The 17,611-nt window shown below is 36.9% G+C and overlaps 1 protein-coding gene across 2 annotated transcripts in view; it reads left to right on the forward strand.

The window, feature by feature from the left end:
- The window catches only part of tp73 (tumor protein p73), a 67,210-nt gene extending 50,647 nt beyond the window's left edge, over positions 1-16,563 (forward strand). Inside the window, exons 5-14 of one of the 2 annotated variants that reach the window (XM_055223076.1) lie at positions 4,604-4,790; positions 5,871-5,986; positions 6,844-6,953; positions 7,570-7,712; positions 8,494-8,582; positions 8,981-9,108; positions 10,193-10,317; positions 11,373-11,499; positions 14,030-14,123; positions 14,536-15,554. In XM_055223076.1, coding sequence (XP_055079051.1) covers positions 4,604-4,790; positions 5,871-5,986; positions 6,844-6,953; positions 7,570-7,712; positions 8,494-8,582; positions 8,981-9,108; positions 10,193-10,317; positions 11,373-11,499; positions 14,030-14,123; positions 14,536-14,916 — 1,500 coding nt within the window. In that variant the 3' untranslated portion in view covers positions 14,917-15,554. Of the gene's footprint in view, positions 1-4,603; positions 4,791-5,870; positions 5,987-6,843; positions 6,954-7,569; positions 7,713-8,493; positions 8,583-8,980; positions 9,109-10,192; positions 10,318-11,372; positions 11,500-14,029; positions 14,124-14,535 lie in introns of both variants that reach the window. The other variant, XM_033969113.2, reaches the window with a different exon arrangement.
- The last annotated feature ends 1,048 nt before the right edge of the window (positions 16,564-17,611 follow it).

Below are 17,611 nucleotides of genomic sequence, written 5' to 3' on the forward strand. Positions count from 1 at the left end.
AAAAAAATACATATTTAAATGTAAAGAAATACTGGGAAATGTATTCAGTTGCCAAACTTGCCACTGTTGGCTAAAAATCAAGACAATTTTATGTCTGTGTAATCCCTCAGTCGTCTAGGTTTGATCCATAGCAAAAGACAAAGTTTAATTCTGTCAACTGAACAAATGGTTGTAGGAGTGAAGACTTGTTGCTGCTCATCCAAGCCGCTTCTTCAGTTCTGGCCAGATTGCTGGTGGACAGTGCCTTATATCTATCTGAAGGGAGGGGCTAACTACACCGAAACTGTAAACAGCTATTGTCTCCAGTTTCAGCCTTAATGGCCCTCCCTATTCAACCACCAATTGTTTCTTTTTGTTTGCTTTGGGTCTGAGGATGGAATCATAGATCTGTGAGAGATTATATCTCACGTCCTCCATTCCTGTTTAAGGAAGAATTTTCTTTCCTAACAAAAATAGTTTCTTTAACCCCTCTCAAACCATTTATTTTCTCTGGCTAAGATCTGAACCTCACTATCTACAAAGAAGTGGTTAGAGGCTTTGAGATGGAGATCTACAGCAGACTGCGGTCCAGAGGAGCTCTCTCAACAGTGTCAGTACAAACTCTTATGGAGTGGCTGTTTACTTTCCCCAGTGTAAGGCTCACTGCACTCTTCACTACACTAAATGGAGTAGACCATATTACTTTGTTTATGGCTCAGGGTTTTGTTATTTGGTTTGAACCAGTTACTGTCTTAAAGTGTTTGTAGGTTTGAAATAGACCGGAATCTCATACTGTCTGAAAATTCTCTGAAGTTTTCAGACACACCAACTGCGTAAGGGATAGTTATGCTTTTCCTTCTAGGTTCAGATTCCCTGTTGTCCTGTTTTTTAGCTCTCTTAGATCTATCAAAGGCCCATTTTGGATAGAGACAAGCAGAGATGGCTTTCTCCACATGTTGCTCCTCCTTCACTTTTCCCTCTGTGTTTGTGGGCACCACATGAGCTCTGTGTTGTAGAGTATGGGTCACTCTGAGTTTGTGCTGCAGTGGATGTTGTGAATCAAACAGCAGATATTGGTCAGTGTGTGTGGGTTTCCTGAAGACTTCTACCGGAGTCCACGGTCCTCTTCTATAGTTACTGCACAATCTAAGAAGGCCAGTTTGTTCTCCTTGGCCTCTTCCCATGTGAACTTAATATTTTGTTCCATAGCATTAATATGTGTGTAACAGACCCAGGTTCTGGGCCTGTTGAGCAGATTAAATATACCTGTGAAACACAGGGAAATGATGAGAGGCGACAGTGAAGGTTGTTCTTTGCCACGCTTCTGCCATATTTATTAATACAAACTTGCAACAAAACATAATTTACATTTTATCTTTAACTTTATGGAACATTTACTCAAACTCTACAATTTTACAATTTCTAACAATGTCGGAGTCTTCTGGAGCCCATCTACTAAAAAACTTGAAGCTGCCCATCCAACACACAGCCTCGCCTTAACACGTTTTTCCACACATTTTTTTACCATGCTAAAAACTCAAAAATATACGGTAGTTACCGAATTAATTATTTCCCCACATTTAGCTGTGTTTGTTATTTGTTTTCTGTTACCCATATCATGTGGTTTTTAGTTGGTTACAAACCTGTGAAACACAGGGAAATGATGAGAGGCGACAGTGAAGGTTGTTCTTTGCCACGCTTCTGCCATATTGGAGAAGGGGGACCTCTGACCCCACAAAACCGTCTCCCAAAACGAAGCGCCACCTACTGGCGTGAGGGTGTAATTACTCAAAACATTATCTCCCAAATGAAACTTTTCCATTATATAAAAAAACTAAAACATAATGTGAACACATTACTGTGTGTCACATGTGCAGTAACGGGTTCCAGATCTTGAATTTTGATTTTAGTCCGGTTGTCATCCATGTATCGATACCAATGTGTGCGTGGAGTGCCAATGAGGCCAATGCATCCTGTTCAAATTCTTCCATGTATAAGTTAGCCACAATAGGAGAGACCAGTGAACCTATGGCACAGCTGTGGATTTGCCTGTAGAAGTTCCTTCTAAACTGGAAATATGTGGTATTTAAACAAATTTCCAGCAGTTTGCAGATTTAGTCCAGTGACAGTTTAGTTCTTTCTTTTAGCTTCCTATCCTCCAGTAACCTCCTCTTTGCTGCCTCCACCGCCACAGCTGTGAGGAAACAAGTGAAAAGAGAGGTCACATCAAATGAAACCATGGTCTCACCTGAATCAAATTGAAGATGCTTGATTTTGCTCACAAATTCTGCTTTGTTCTCAATATGGTGCTCTGTGTTGCCCACCAGAGGAGCCAGGATGGTATCAGAAGCTGGAGAAGATGGAAGTCATTGATAGACAGCTGTATTACATAGTCTATCCTGGTGACTCCATTCTTGTATCTATGGCCTCCCAAAAATCCACAAAGAAGGAGTACCCTTCAGACCCATTGTATGTAGCACAGACTCCATCATATACAATGTGGCCAAACATCTGAAGACCATCCTGGCTCCTCTGGTAATGTAGTTGTTTGTAGTATGTTTTATACTGATTTATGTTGTTTTATACTGATTTATGAGAGGTTTTTGTACAAAAAACATATTTGGCATTATATATTTTTTTTAATCATAGTGAAACATTTTATTTAGATTACGCATTATTTCAAAGGGTGGATCCAAAAGATTTGGATCCTATGAGCCAAAAGTCTCATCACTACCCAGCTTTAAACAAATTATAATAAATTGATAGCCTACTAGTTTGGTCAGTGAGTTGTAAATTTGAGATAGGTCAGTTCTAACGCATCTCCAGACGTCCTATGGTCTGCACATATGGCACGTGTTGCATCTTAGTTAAATCATTTAATCATGGTATGGCAGAGCTGTTGGGACTTGTCAGGCTAAGTTAGATGGGAAAAGCTAATGTTGAGCAGGTATTTTCATAGACCTGAAGGGTGTGTGTTTGACAGAGAGGATAAGGGGCTTAGTAATGGTGTCACAACAGTCAACCAAAACAACGCCTGTGCTTTCCCAGACACAGGCTTTGGCTACTGATATGCCATGGTTTAGTCAAGTCAGGATTTTGTAAGTCCAAGTCACTCTCAAGTTGATGTTACTTAAAGAAGGCATACTGTGGTTGAGCCTGCAATGACGTCTTAAATACAGGAGTATAAAGATTACTCAAACATGCATGAATCACTAAATACAACTTTGGCAGGGATAATGAGAAGGGGAAACAACTATAACATTAATAAAAGCTCTAAAAAGTTTATTTTGCACAATAACTCCCCTGTAATGTAGTCTAAGTTGAGTGAGATATATATATATGTGTATATGTATATATATATATATATATATATATATATATATATATATATATATATATATATATATATATATATATATATATATATATATAGAGAGAGAGAGAGAGAGAGAGAGAGAGAGAGAGAGAGACATATATATAATTTTGGCCTGAAAATATTACATATTGTGGCTTTAAAAATTCCCATAGAGTATATCATTATAAGTATATAAATTATTCTGATTTTGAGTTCAGATCTCAGTATACAAGTCCACACAGGGCACTTGTCATTGCTGAAAATCCCACTTTGATTATATTGCTCTGAAGATTTTTGGAGAATTCGTAATTGTGTTGGGGCAAGTTGAGACTGCTCTTCTCTTGTCCTACTGTCTATGAATGCGTCTCAGCACCTATTCTCAGTCATATACACTGCACACCTGGAGATGTCCGCATGTGTAAAAGCATTTTCACAAAAGGACAATATTTAAATAAAATAACTGACAGCTTGTATGGTCCTCTAGTGCTAGGACTAGTTTCACTTTTTACTGCATAGATTAGACTTTTTTTTTTTTTTTTGGTCAATAGCTTAGAGTTACATATTCAAAAATGGCTCAATTGGGGGATTATTGGTGCAGTTGGTCCACTAGCCAAAGTGTGGCTGGTTCATGTCCACCAATGCCATACTTTGTCCTACAAGCTTTGTAGTCCCCATTGCGATCTATTATGGTCTGGGAAATATCTAATTAGCAGCAGACTAAGAATGTTCTGAATAAGTCATTATCAAGAGCAGAATAAATACAAATTGACATGAAGTTGGCCATTTACATTAGCAAATTAGCAGCTAATTGTAATACTGACAATAATAATAAATAATGACTTAGTCACTCCATACTTGGTGGTGGTAAACTCCTACTGGAGCCACAGCTGCCGTGAGAGAAGCAAGGCTGCTAATCTGCTCCATCCGACCATCAGCTATCACTCACACACACACACACACACACACACACACCACACTCTTACTAAGCAATGTAAGTGTCTTGCCTGAGGACACAACAACAGTTTTTGCCACTGGCATATTCCCAGTGTTATCCTATCCAAGTATTAACCAGGCCCAGCCCCGCTCAGCTTCTGAGATATCAGGCTGTGACAAGCAGGTTTGGCCACGTGTACCCTAAAATAAAGTGTCACCCAAACATCTACATACATAGGAAGTTGCAACACAATCATAGACTTTTTACCTATCCTTCTATTACTTGTTTTAACCAGATTTTCTTAAAATTGTCCTTTTATGTGTGTGTTCCTCCAGTACTCTCCTCTACTGAAAAAGCTCTACTGTCAGATCGCTAAGACCTGTCCCATCCAGATCAAGCTGTCGTCGGCCCCGCCCCCCGGCAGCATCATCCGAGCCATGCCCGTGTACAAGAAGGCAGAGCACGTCACAGAGGTGGTCAAGCGCTGCCCCAACCACGAGTTAGGACGCGACTTTAACGACGGTATGTTCATAAAAATACTACTAATACTATGACCAGTACTACCATTATTACTATAATGTAAAAAATATTGGGCTTCAGAAAGGGTATACTTATGACACTGACCAGTTCATTTAAAATTTTTTTGACTGTAATCTTAGGCTAAAGGTCAAGCCATTTTTATCTTAAAGGGCCTATACCCGATTTTATATGAGCAAAATTTGTCTTGCTCCAGTACAGATATGGTGAAAAGCAGCTCTGGAAGTAAAAATAAGTCGCTGTGTATTGTGTGCATGCTGGTTGTTGTTAGCTTTCCTTCATTGTAAAACTCTTCTCTGGTCTCAGAACACTGAAAAAAAAAAAAACGCTTATAAACTTACTGTGGTGAATAATTACTATGTTTGAAATGCATAAGTTAAGTGAGGAATAATTTTAGATCACAGCAATCTGTTTAAAATGCTTCACTTTTTTAAGACAGTAAAAACCAGGTACAGTGCCTTTAAGAAACTAACATAATATTAAAGGTGCACTATGCCATAATATTAAAGGTGCACTATGTCTCCATTGCTTTTCGTGGAACGTTTCACAGTATTTCATATCTATTTAATACAGGTCTTAATCACAGGTGTTTTTAATGTTAAAAAAAGCCTCTAAAAACATACATTTTTGCTGTGAGCCCGGTCACCTCTCCACTGACCTGTAACTTGACTTGGAGACATCACCCACCCACCCATGAGTGCTCTTAAGTCAGGGATGGGAGTTGAGAATTAGCACTTGCTATAAACTCTATATGCATCACATCAGCTGCAATGTTCATGTTGTAACTATGTCAGATTGCATTGTCCCTGTCAAATAAATAAATAAATAAATAAATAAATAAATAAATAAATAAATAAATAAATAAATAAATAAATAAATAAATAAATAAATAAATAAATAAATAAATAAATAATGCAATATTGTTGAACATTGCAGACAAAGCAATTATATCTACATCCTGACAAGCACGTGGCCCAAGTTACACAGTGCACCTTTATTTTGTGTGTGTTTATTACATTCAATATTCATTTCTTCAAGTATCAAATGTACGTTCTCTCCCCTCAGGTCAGACAGCTCCAGCCTCTCACCTTATCCGTGTGGAGGGAAACAACCTGAGCCAGTATGTGGATGACCCAGTGACAGGCCGCCAGAGCGTCTGTGTGCCCTACGAGGCTCCACAGGTCAGGCAGCATAATAAGTCTACTAAAAAAGAAAGGAAAACTGAGAAAAATAGATAAATTTTAAAAAATCCAAATTCCATATTGAAATTGGTTGGCTGATACTCCACAGAGACAGTATGTAGCCTTATGTTTAATGTTTAAAAAAACTAAACTAAAAAAAAAAAAAACAGGTTTCAATCTGAACCTGCTTTGGCTACAGTAGCACTTATTCATGATTGGCTGCAGGTGCTGGTGTTTAGTGACCTTTCAGGTCAAAGAGAGTCATTTTAGGTTTAAACCCACAGGATTTAAACATTGAAACTGGCAACCCAAATGAGAGACTCAAGTGAGGGTCATTCTGCTTTCTGATTAGATGATCATCATGAGAACCAAAACGCCAAATTATAACATGAACAACTTGGCCATGATGGCCAATCTTTTTGTAATTAAGAAATCGGCATTACAATTGTTAAGTAAGAGCTATATTTGATTTGAACAGGTTTACCTCAATGACACAGTTCATGTTAATGAAAAAAATCAAAATCTTAAATACTGTTTTAAATTTGCCCATAATTCTGTACTGATTTATATAGCTGTGGTCCAAAACGTGAAACATGACGATGCAAATGGCGCTCTCTAGTGGTGAAACACAGGAGCACCAGAACTACTTATATAGTATATATATATATATATATATATATATATATATATATATATATATATATATATATATATATATATATATATATATATATTATATATATATATATATATATATATATATATATATATATATATATATATATATACACACACGTGTGGTAAGCCCTGTCTAAAGCCCTGTCTAAATGCAATTCTAATGCCCTTGTGTGTTCCAGGTGGGGACAGAGTTCACCACTATTCTGTACAACTTCATGTGCAACAGCAGCTGTGTGGGCGGCATGAACCGGAGACCCATCCTCATCATCATCACTTTGGAGAGCAGAGAGTAAGTCCACCATCATGTACTGTATCCACTTGTATTCTGTGATCAAAATGCACCTCTAATCTGCTACCTATCACCTCACTCAAATTTAATCCACCCCTTCTGAAGAACATGCAGATGTTGTTGAAAGTTTTCAATAAATATTTAGCTTTGCCCACGACTAAGTCACAGTTTTTAATTTTGTCCCTCTGTGAATTTGAGTTTGACACCCCTCAGACAGAAAAAATTTTAGTCAAGTACTCCCAGCCCTATACCCTATTTACATAAATAGCAGTGGAAAAATAACTGAAATTGTGTTTTGTCAAAGTACAAAAATGTGCTATATTACAAGCACAGCAGCCAAAATTGTAGAAGAAAAATACTACTCACTAGTTACATTTCAAAGCAAAGTTAGTAGCATTTTACATGTATGTATATATATATATATATATATATATATATATATATATATATATATATATATATATATATATATATATATATATATATATATATATATTTTTTTTTTTTTTTTTTTTTTACAATGAGTCTTATATAAACTGATTTGACGTAGTAATTGTAATTAGTTAGTTACTTTCCACTCCTCCTTATACACCTATCTGTGCTTGTGTGTGTGCAGTGGACAGGTGCTGGGTCGGAGGTCGTTCGAGGGCCGGATCTGTGCCTGTCCAGGGCGTGACCGTAAAGCTGATGAGGACCACTACAGAGAACAGCAGGCCCTCACTGAGAGCTCGAACAAGAATAGCAGTGGCAACAAACGCAGTACGTCAACAAACATCTACATTGTAAACATGCATATTGAATTTCCACTAGTATAGTAACTTATGTCTACATTTTGACATTTAATTTCAAATGTTAAAACAACAACCTGTCAAAATTGTGGACACACCTTTTTTAATGTGTGTGGGTTTTTTTTTCCCTTTGTTTTACTACTTTCTACATTTTATACACATATGGAAGACATCAAATATATGAAGCAAGCTATATGGAATTGTGAAGTAAAGATAAAGTGAAATAACTCAACTATATATTCAATTCAAATCCTCAAAATAGCTACCCTTTGCTTTGTTGAGAGTGCTGCAAAACCCTTGGCCTCAATGAGCTTCATAATGAAGTCTCCTGAAATGATTTTCACTTCACAGGTGTGCTAAAAGTGCAGAGCAGTGATCAAAGCAAAAGCATGGCTATTTTTTTTACAAATCTAAAATATAAAACAAGTTTTCAGTTATTTTGAGTTTCTTTTTTTATTTACTACATTCAATATGTGTTCATTCATAGTCTTGATGCCTTCAGTGAGAAATAAAGAAGAACAATAAATGTGTGTCCAAACTTTCTGGGAAGTATATATCAATAATGATACTTGGGAATGAGTATCAATACAAATTATTAGTTTTATATCTCTGCAACAGTATAATATAAAGTATGGATATATTTCAGCATGGATTGGTTAACTGACTTCTATGTTAGTATATGACTCCCACTATGAGTCCCACTGTATAGAAAACAAACATGTCATGTCCAAATGTATTTCTCCTGTTCACAGACTTTAAACAGAGTCCATCAAGTATTCCAAGTCCCAACATAAATATGAGGAAGAGGCGGCATGGTGAAGAGGAGATTTATTATATTCCAGTGAGACTATTTCTACTACTACTAATGTGTACTAGTATTGTTTTGTTGCATGTTAGCTCAACATTTAAGTTGCCTACTCTGGAAATGCAGCCATTAATCATTTTTGCCACCTTGTTTTCACCTGTGTCTGCACTCTCTCTTGTTCAGTCATAAGACATAACATTGGATGTCTTTGGAGAGTATTAACTTCCATAGCTTCAGACCCCATAAACAGGACTGTAGGTCTACAAGATGCTTAGGTCTGTAGGTCTACAAGATGCTTTACACTGCAGAGATGTAGTGCAACAGTGTCATGTCAAGTGTTTCCACATTTGCCATCAGCTATTGTTGTTAGTCTCATTTAAACTGCTAAGATTCTTTAATTATTCTTTTGTTTTGCTGACTACCTTGTTTTCCAGGTGCGCGGGCGTGAGAACTTTGAGCTCCTGATGAAGATCAAGGACAGTCTGGAGCTGATGGAGCTGGTGCCTCAGCCTCTGGTGGAATCCTACAGACAGCAGACACAGCAGCAGCTCATCCAGAGACCGTGAGTACAATAAACTGTGGATTATGAGTTACATTTACTATTTTTAACAAACTTGGCTTTCTACTAACTAGTTTTGTCACACAATAGTAGTTTCAAGAGCTGTAATTGACAAAAAAATAACTAAAAATCTTGGTCAACTCAAGTCATGTCCTGTGCATCAATTAGTTAACTAAAATGGGCAGTGGCATTAGCAAAATACTCAAACCTAAATGATCCCACCATATTTGACCCAAAAGTACACCAACAAGACCGGGAAAGTACTAGTAGACTGTATTTTTTGTAAAAAATACAGAATTAATTAAATCTACATACTTAAATCTCCATCTAACTCACTGCATGCATTCTCCTTACTGCTTATTTTTTCATAATTCTGTTAAAATAATTAGTTGAATGATGATACTGCCTGGCCAAAAAAAGTTGCCAACAAAAAGAAAAGGTCACACACTTTAATATTTCATTGGACCACCTTTAGCTTTGATGACAGCACTCATTCGCTATGGCATTGTTTCGATAAGCTTCTGCAATGTCACAGATTTATTTCCATCCAGTGTTGCATTAATTTTTCACCAAGACCTTGCATTAATGAGGTTGTCTTACCGCTGCACAAAGCGTTCTCCAGCACATCCCAAAGATTCTCAATAGGGTTAAGGTCTGGACTGTGTGGTGGCCATTGCATGTGTGAAATGATGTCACATGCTCCCTGAACCACTCTTTCACAATTTGACCCTGATGAATCCGGGCATTGTCATCTTGTAATATACCCGTGCCATCAGGGAAGAAAAAATCCATTGATGGAATAACCTGGTCATTCAGTATATTCGGGTAGTCAGCTGACCTCATTCTTTGACCACATACAGTTGCTGAACCTAGAAATGACCAACTGGAGGACCTATTTGCTTAGTAAAATCCAGGTGGCGACTTTTTATTGGCCAGGCAGTGTATAAATTTGGTTAGCTAAGACTCCATCAACCGACAACAGTATAACTTCAGATACAGTATGGTGTAATAAATGCTTATAAATGCTTAGTCTAACCATGTTACATATCAAGATTTGAGCATTTTGATGCTTTCTTTCTTCCCTCAGAAGCAACATAGCGTCCCCTTTGTCTTACTCTCCTCTGTCCAACATGAACAAGCTCCATGGAGGCCTGAACAAAGCCCCTTCAGTCTCTCAGATGGTGGGACAGTCCCAACAGAACTCGCATATAGGTGAGTGGCATAGATATTATAGCTAAATATACAAGTAAGCCAATAATAATTAACTATGTGTCTGTTCTGTCTGGAATTGACTCAATAAACAAACTGAAATGAGAAAAATAAAACAATTTCATTTTATAAATTAATAGGTATAATTTACTGGGTTTGTGATTGATTTAAAAACATAGACTTTATATATAAATGGACATACCTTATAACTGCTAGCCTCAATGAGCTTCATTTGGCACAGTTGAACACTATGGCTGATGTCACACTCCCTTAGTCCACTTCTTTATAGTCTATGGTTTTAACTTTATTATCTTATTAGTTAAGTGATTAGTTAAGTTATTTCATCATATTTTTGACTTAATAATTTCTTGCTTCAATTTTATAAAACAAATAGGCCTGGAACTACCAAACCATACTAGCGCAACATATGATCCAAGTATGGCAAAAATGATTTATAAAATGTTCATCTTCTGTAATGATTGGATTGAAGTCTTTATTTTCCATCAGGTGTCAGATATGTTTGTTTTGTTTTTTTTGTTTTGTTTTTTGACAATGTTTTGCACACCTCCAGTGAGATTTTTGACCATTCTTTATTTCGGTTTGGGGTTAGAAAACCTGAGTCTCTCTAAAAACGTATTTTTTATCAAGTCTTCAGTGTTATCATATACTTATCATGTGTTTGACTTTCTCCATGGTGTTTTGTTTTCCATTATCTACACAAATGCCATATCCATCTCCAAGATGAGCTAAAATCAATATTTGACTGATATTGATATGTATATATTTGACTACTTCATTTGTAAACAGACATAGGAAGCATTTATGCACTATATAACCCTTAATCACACCTTCAGAAAAATTATGTTGTGGGTACATCATAAGCCATAATCTTGCAAATGCATTATTGTTGTTTTGCCAATGGTCAAATTCCAATCAAATTCATGTTGTGAGACTTGAGTACATTTTTGCTCATTTGAGAGATTCCTTAAAAGAATGTAATTGTAAATGGACAAAAATTCAAAGCCACTAACACTTTGTTGTTTGTCTCTTCTCGACAGGTGCGGGTATGCTCAACAGCCACCACATGCAAACCAATGGAGACATGAACGGAGGACACAGCAGTCAGACCATAGTGTCCCACTGCAGCCCGCCCCCCAACTATAACCCTGACCCCAGCCTCGTCAGGTACATCACCCTGCAATGACACCACCCCTTAAACCAAGGGCATTCCCATCATACCTGTAGACCTAGGACTTCCCTTCACAACAAAAGTCCAACAACACTACGTTTATACATCACGTGCACACTCTAACTTCTAACAATCAAAGACTAAGTGCCATCCCAATATGCCTATAGACCTAGAACACTGCATTCACTCGTATAGACCAAGGACACTACCTTGACCTCTAATGAACATTGACACTACCCCTAAGACCAAAGACTCTCCCTTCACACCTGTTGACCAAGTCAAACTTTCCTAAAGTCCAAAGGCATTCACTTTGCCCCTCTAAACCAAGTACACTGCCTTGAACACAAAACTCCAAGAAAAGTCCATTCATCTTGGCAGACCCAGGACACTCTACTGACCACTAATTACACTCCATTCACCAAACATGTCCTTGGACACAACATTGTACACTTTATAAATAAAGTTTGATTGATTGAGTGACACCTTACAATCAAGGGCACTTCCCTCTCCGGTTAGCGTCAGTGAAATCCATTCAGCCCTGAAGGCCAGGTACACTCCCTTGACCAAACAGTATAAGAACAGTGCATTCATCATTTAGACCAAGAAAACTCACCAGAAAACTAATGACTGTTTACTGTTTGTAACCCTGCACTTTTTTAAGGACTGTAAGTCGCACCAGCCAAAAAATACATAATAATGAAGAAAAAAACATATATAAGTCACACTGGAACACAAGTCTCATTTTTTGGGGAAATGTATTTTAGAAAATCTGAGACCAAGAATAGACATTTTATCTTTAAAGGCAAGTTATAATAATAACACAAACATAGACAACAACAGGCTGTCTGGTATGTTAACGTAAGATATTAACAGTTAATCAGATAACTAAAGCATAAAAAACAAGGTAACAAGCTTACCCTAGATCTCACTCCAAATCACTAAATTCATTAAATTCTTCATCCTCGGTAGCGCGTCTGAACAGCTCCACCTGCTCCAGAAGTAAATGGCTGCCATACTGGTACTACTGACTACTATTTCGCCTATTGCGGGTTATTTTTAAAATAAACGATAAACGAGGGACCACTGCAGAGAGCAATCTTACAAGTTTTTCTCATTCTCAGTGTATGGACAAGCTGTGCCTCATGTGGAAGCTCAGAACCTCCAGAATTCACTCACTGAGTGGCAGAGGCTGCACAAGCACTCATTCATGATTGGCTGCAGGTGCAGGGGTTTAGCTAGTGAGGCTTCTTGTCAGAGTCATTTTAGGTTTAAACCAAGACGATTTCAGCATTGAAATTGCTGACCCAAACCAGAGACTGAGAGACTGATTGTTGCTTGGACACCAAAGTATAACATAAGTATAACATCTAAGGTTTTTGTAATTAAGAATAAATCAATATTTCAGTATAAGCTATATGTGATTTGAACATGTATAGCTCATATATGAGGACACAATTAGGATTTTAAGATCTAACTCTTACATACAGTTCCTTTAAAACTAAGTAGACTCGCTTGACTACAGAGGTTCCAGATTCACCCTTATAGGACACTCCCTTAAATTCTAATGACCTCATACTCCTTTCACACCAAAGTCCAAGATACAAAATCAAGGGCACTTATTTTACCTCTAATGACTGAAGACAGTGTCATTACCCTTGTAGATATCACCCTCCTGACCGTGAAGATCCAAGATGATCCATTTATACCTAAAGTTATACCTAGAGCATTCCCTTTACCCCTAACGCCATAGGAGTAAAGGGACCTAACACACTCCACATTTACACTTCTTCCTATCTTATGATAATCTCACTTCATCCCTTCATATACACAAGAAAAAAAGCAAAGCCATTCTTCACTTCTCAAGAAAAAGGATACATCCTCCACCCCTATATCAGTCTGTCCAACCCTAAAGACCAGAGCATGCACTTCTGATCACTACTGTTAATGTTTTGTACAGTTTTTTGTCATGTGTGTAAATAGTTCTTTGTGTGTATCTCTTTTTGCCATAGCTGCTCAGATTTTCAGATTTGTGTATTGTTATAGTAGCAGCTAAAACATCTATTAGTAAATTATTTGCTAGTTTAAACTTTACAACTAATTGATAAGGCTTCCATCAAGTGTAAATGTTGATTATGTATTACCATTTTGTGCTGTAGCTATTCCTTCCCAATAGAATTTATTTAAAGGTACCATCTGATAATTCGGTTCTCTTAACTTTCCTTTTACCAATCTGTAAATTGTAACATTACCCTTTATTTCAATTTGATGTATTTTGCCAAATTCTAATGACGGATGTAAGATAAATAAAGTTTTTATCAACAGAAAACATTGGTTTATGGGTCATTTATATAACTGCCAAAACAGTAATACAGTTATCATAATTATCTAGCATTATATATAATAGATGTTATAATAGATTTGTTTTAGCAAAGTTGTTTCCACACATGCACACTAAAATATATGCAAATATAACTTAATATTTGCTTATTACTTAGCAGTCTAAGCAGTCCTGCTTTTCTCCCACAGTTTTCTGACAAATCTGGGCTGCCAGAACTTCATCGACTACTTCACTTCACAAGGGTTCCAGTCGGTCTACCATCTTCAGACACTGTCCATGGAGGTAACTGCGTCTCTCTTTGACTGTCAATCTACAGTATAAGAGTCCCTGAGTATTGATACTTTATAGTGACATCACCCTGCCACACACGTTTTTAGGCAAGAAAAATTAAACAACCCATTTTCAAGAGCTTGGTATCAATACAAACACCCATGCCCCTGTGATTGATTTTCAACAAAGAAGGTTAACGTTGATTACCTAAAAAACTATCAGTTTGTGACAGTAATGTTGTTTGAGAAGGACTTCAGCTCACCTGTTGTAGTTCAACTAAATCAATTATTCATGGTCAAAATGTGTTAAAACAAAGCTCAGATTAAAGAACCTCAGATTGAGCAATGCCTTCAGTTAGCATCATCCCCCAAGGAATGTTGACGTGCAGCAAAGTATGACTTTGACACTATGTTTCTCCCCTCAGGAACTGGGAGCTTTGAAGATCCCAGAGCAGTCCCGTCTAGCCATCTGGAGAGGTCTTCAGGAAATGAAACAGTCATCTATCCCCATGGCTCCCTCTGCTCACCATCACCACGACTACCATGGCCAGCAGCTGCTCCGCTCTAGTAGCAACATGGCCATGGCCACAATGGGGGCAAGCGGAGGGGAGCTCCAGCGTCAGAGGGTCATGGAGGCCGTGCACTTCCGGGTCCGGCACACTATCACCATCCCCAACCGGGCTGTGGGGGCTGGGGGCATGGCCACAGATGAATGGGCGGACTTTGGCTTTGATATGCCGGACTGCAAGATGTCCCGCAACAAACACTCTATCAAGGAGGAGTTCATGGAGAGCGACGTTCACTGAGGAGATGGGGTTGCTACTATTGTCCAAAAGCAGATCATGTACAAGATATGGTATAAGCATCATATTGCTGTTTCTGATAGCCACAAGAGTCAAGAGACCTGTAGAGTTTGAATAAGATGGGGCAGGTTTTATGGTGGTTGCTTAAATTAAAAGTGTACTATGTAGCTTTTCGAGTTGGTCGTTATTGTTTTGCCTGGGATGTTCCACAGTATAGCATTCCACTTTAGGTCATATCTGTGGAGAGACAACACCACTCACAGTAAGAAAGCACTTTTTTAAGGTTAACATTAAAACACTTGTAATTGAATGTATGCAAGATGTAAGTTTAATGCCAATAATGTTAATGTTCCAGTGTATGGCGTGAAACTTTTTTTAAGTAAATGTCGATGAACAGGGGCCACCACAAAGCCAAGATATGCCCAATGTCAAATCTATGGACAGGCAAATAAATACAAGCTAGATAAGTTTATTGCCATACTGTGGAACATTCTAGGCAAAAATAACATCATGGATACAAGTAGGTAATGGACCCTCCAACAGAAAAAGTTACGTAAGTTACATTTGAGTTCAGAGAATAATAAATCTTGTCCCTAAATGGCTAAATCCCAAATTTGTGGAATTTGTTTGGATAATACCAAATTGTAGATCTGAGAATACCGTTAAAAATCTCATTTGACTGTTGGACATCTTTATATTCTAGATTTTGAAAACATTTTGCATATATTCAACTATAGGCCTGTGTCTGATTTGTACTGCAGAAAGGCAATGCTAGAATACATTTGATTTACTTAAAAAGCAAAGGTGTCATACTTTTGGTGCAATATATTACACTTGATATATTAGGTCCATTGACATTTCAACATTTTTTACCATTAGTCTACAGTTCTCATCTGACAAATTGCCAACTGTTATCATTTGATTTATTTATTTCTATAGTTGTACAAATGTAAATACAGCGTCTTGTAAATGTTTTGTATTAGATTTTCAATGGGGCTGCACTGTAAATGTAAATGGAATCTTGTGTTGGTGTAAATGTTGTTTTTGTTTTTTTTTCTTGAATAGGTTGCATTTATGTGACATCACAACATATATATATATAGTAAATGTTACAAACTGAAAAAGAAATCACAAATGACAGAGAAAATGAAATAACAAAAAGGGGATGCCTCTAGCTTTGTCGTCAGTACACAAATTTCCATCCAAAATGCAGGAACAATTCATGTGTAAAGGAAGTTTAAACATTCATTTAACTACATAAGATTTTACACTATATTTGTAATTGTCAAATAATAGTTATTACTATCACATCCTAATGTGTAAAGTACATATAGCTGGGTCATCATTGACAGTATTTTTGCTAGTTAACAGTTAGGACTGCAGGATTTCTTCTACATATATCAAATCTGCTGCCTTTGTCCAAAAATAAAGTCAATCAAAAATCACCAAATTTAAGAGAAACTTAAACCTATCTTGACCTATGTTGATATTCTGAAATTGTGAAATAACCAATATTCTAGAATGTGAACGCAACCTATTGATAGCAGTGATGCTAGAGGTGTTCTACATATGTCTCTATGGTGGAATGTTCAGCAGTTACCATGGAGACATAATGCACATAATGGCAAACACTGTCAAAATTTTTTAATTTTGTCTCAAAAAAAACAACAAAAAAACAAAAAAAACAAAAACGTAAACAATTAATTTTTAGGAGGCTGTGATCAATATAAGCGTCCATGGTCCTGTTTAGGTGTTTGATTTTCAACAAAAACGGTGAGTGGCTAATGCTAGCTAGCTTGTGAGTATAAGCTAGCTAGCATTAGCTAAAAATTTGTTCACCTAGATAGAAATTTGAGAATTTGTTCACCTGTTGTAGTTCCAGCTAAGTGAGTTCTTTATGGTCAGATTGTGGTAAAATAAAGCTCAGATTAAGTCTAACAGAGCTTCAGACAGACCAGACCCTACAATTAGCAAAACACCCCCAGGGAATGTTGATGACATCAGCTTCCAGACTTCCAATACTTAATTCACATGCATTTTACTCTTTAATTTATTTAATTTTATTTACTCTCCACTGATTTCACAGAAAATCACCAGCCTCCTGTTGTGCAGTCATTTAGAGTACATAATATCAATGGGGTTTTTTTTTAATGTCAGATGCCCTTCCTGAAATTTGTTATTGTGCTTTTAATACTGTTGTGTGGGGCATTTCTTATTGTTACAAAAAGTGCAGATAACACAATACTAAATAATCAAAGTCAGTATTATAACCATAGAACTATAGTTAAAATATTATTTGAACATTGTAAGCATTTTTGTCTTTTGGTGTATTGTGAAAAGGCCTTGCAGGTACTTGGCGCCTACTTCATGGCACTTGAAGATTTCAAATTAGGACATTCCCCTCTTTAAATATTAGTAGCATTTACATGTAAAGTTAGTGTCAGTTTGGTGTGATAAATAAATCAAATATAACATAATTTTGCTCACATTTTCACAAAACATTGGTCAGAGCACTTTACCACTTATATATGTCAGGACTCACTGTGCTAACAATGATCAGTATTATGTGTAAATGTAAAAATGTGACTTTGTATATGTATGTTGTTATATCCATGGGTAGTTTGTATCTGTTTTTGTAAAGAATATTATGGGATGTACCAGTGTAACTTTCAAATGTCAGTTTTTGATGTTGTTCAGT

Source organism: Periophthalmus magnuspinnatus, chromosome 7, assembly GCF_009829125.3.
Source record: "Periophthalmus magnuspinnatus isolate fPerMag1 chromosome 7, fPerMag1.2.pri, whole genome shotgun sequence".
NCBI classification, from domain to species: Eukaryota; Metazoa; Chordata; class Actinopteri; order Gobiiformes; family Gobiidae; genus Periophthalmus; species Periophthalmus magnuspinnatus.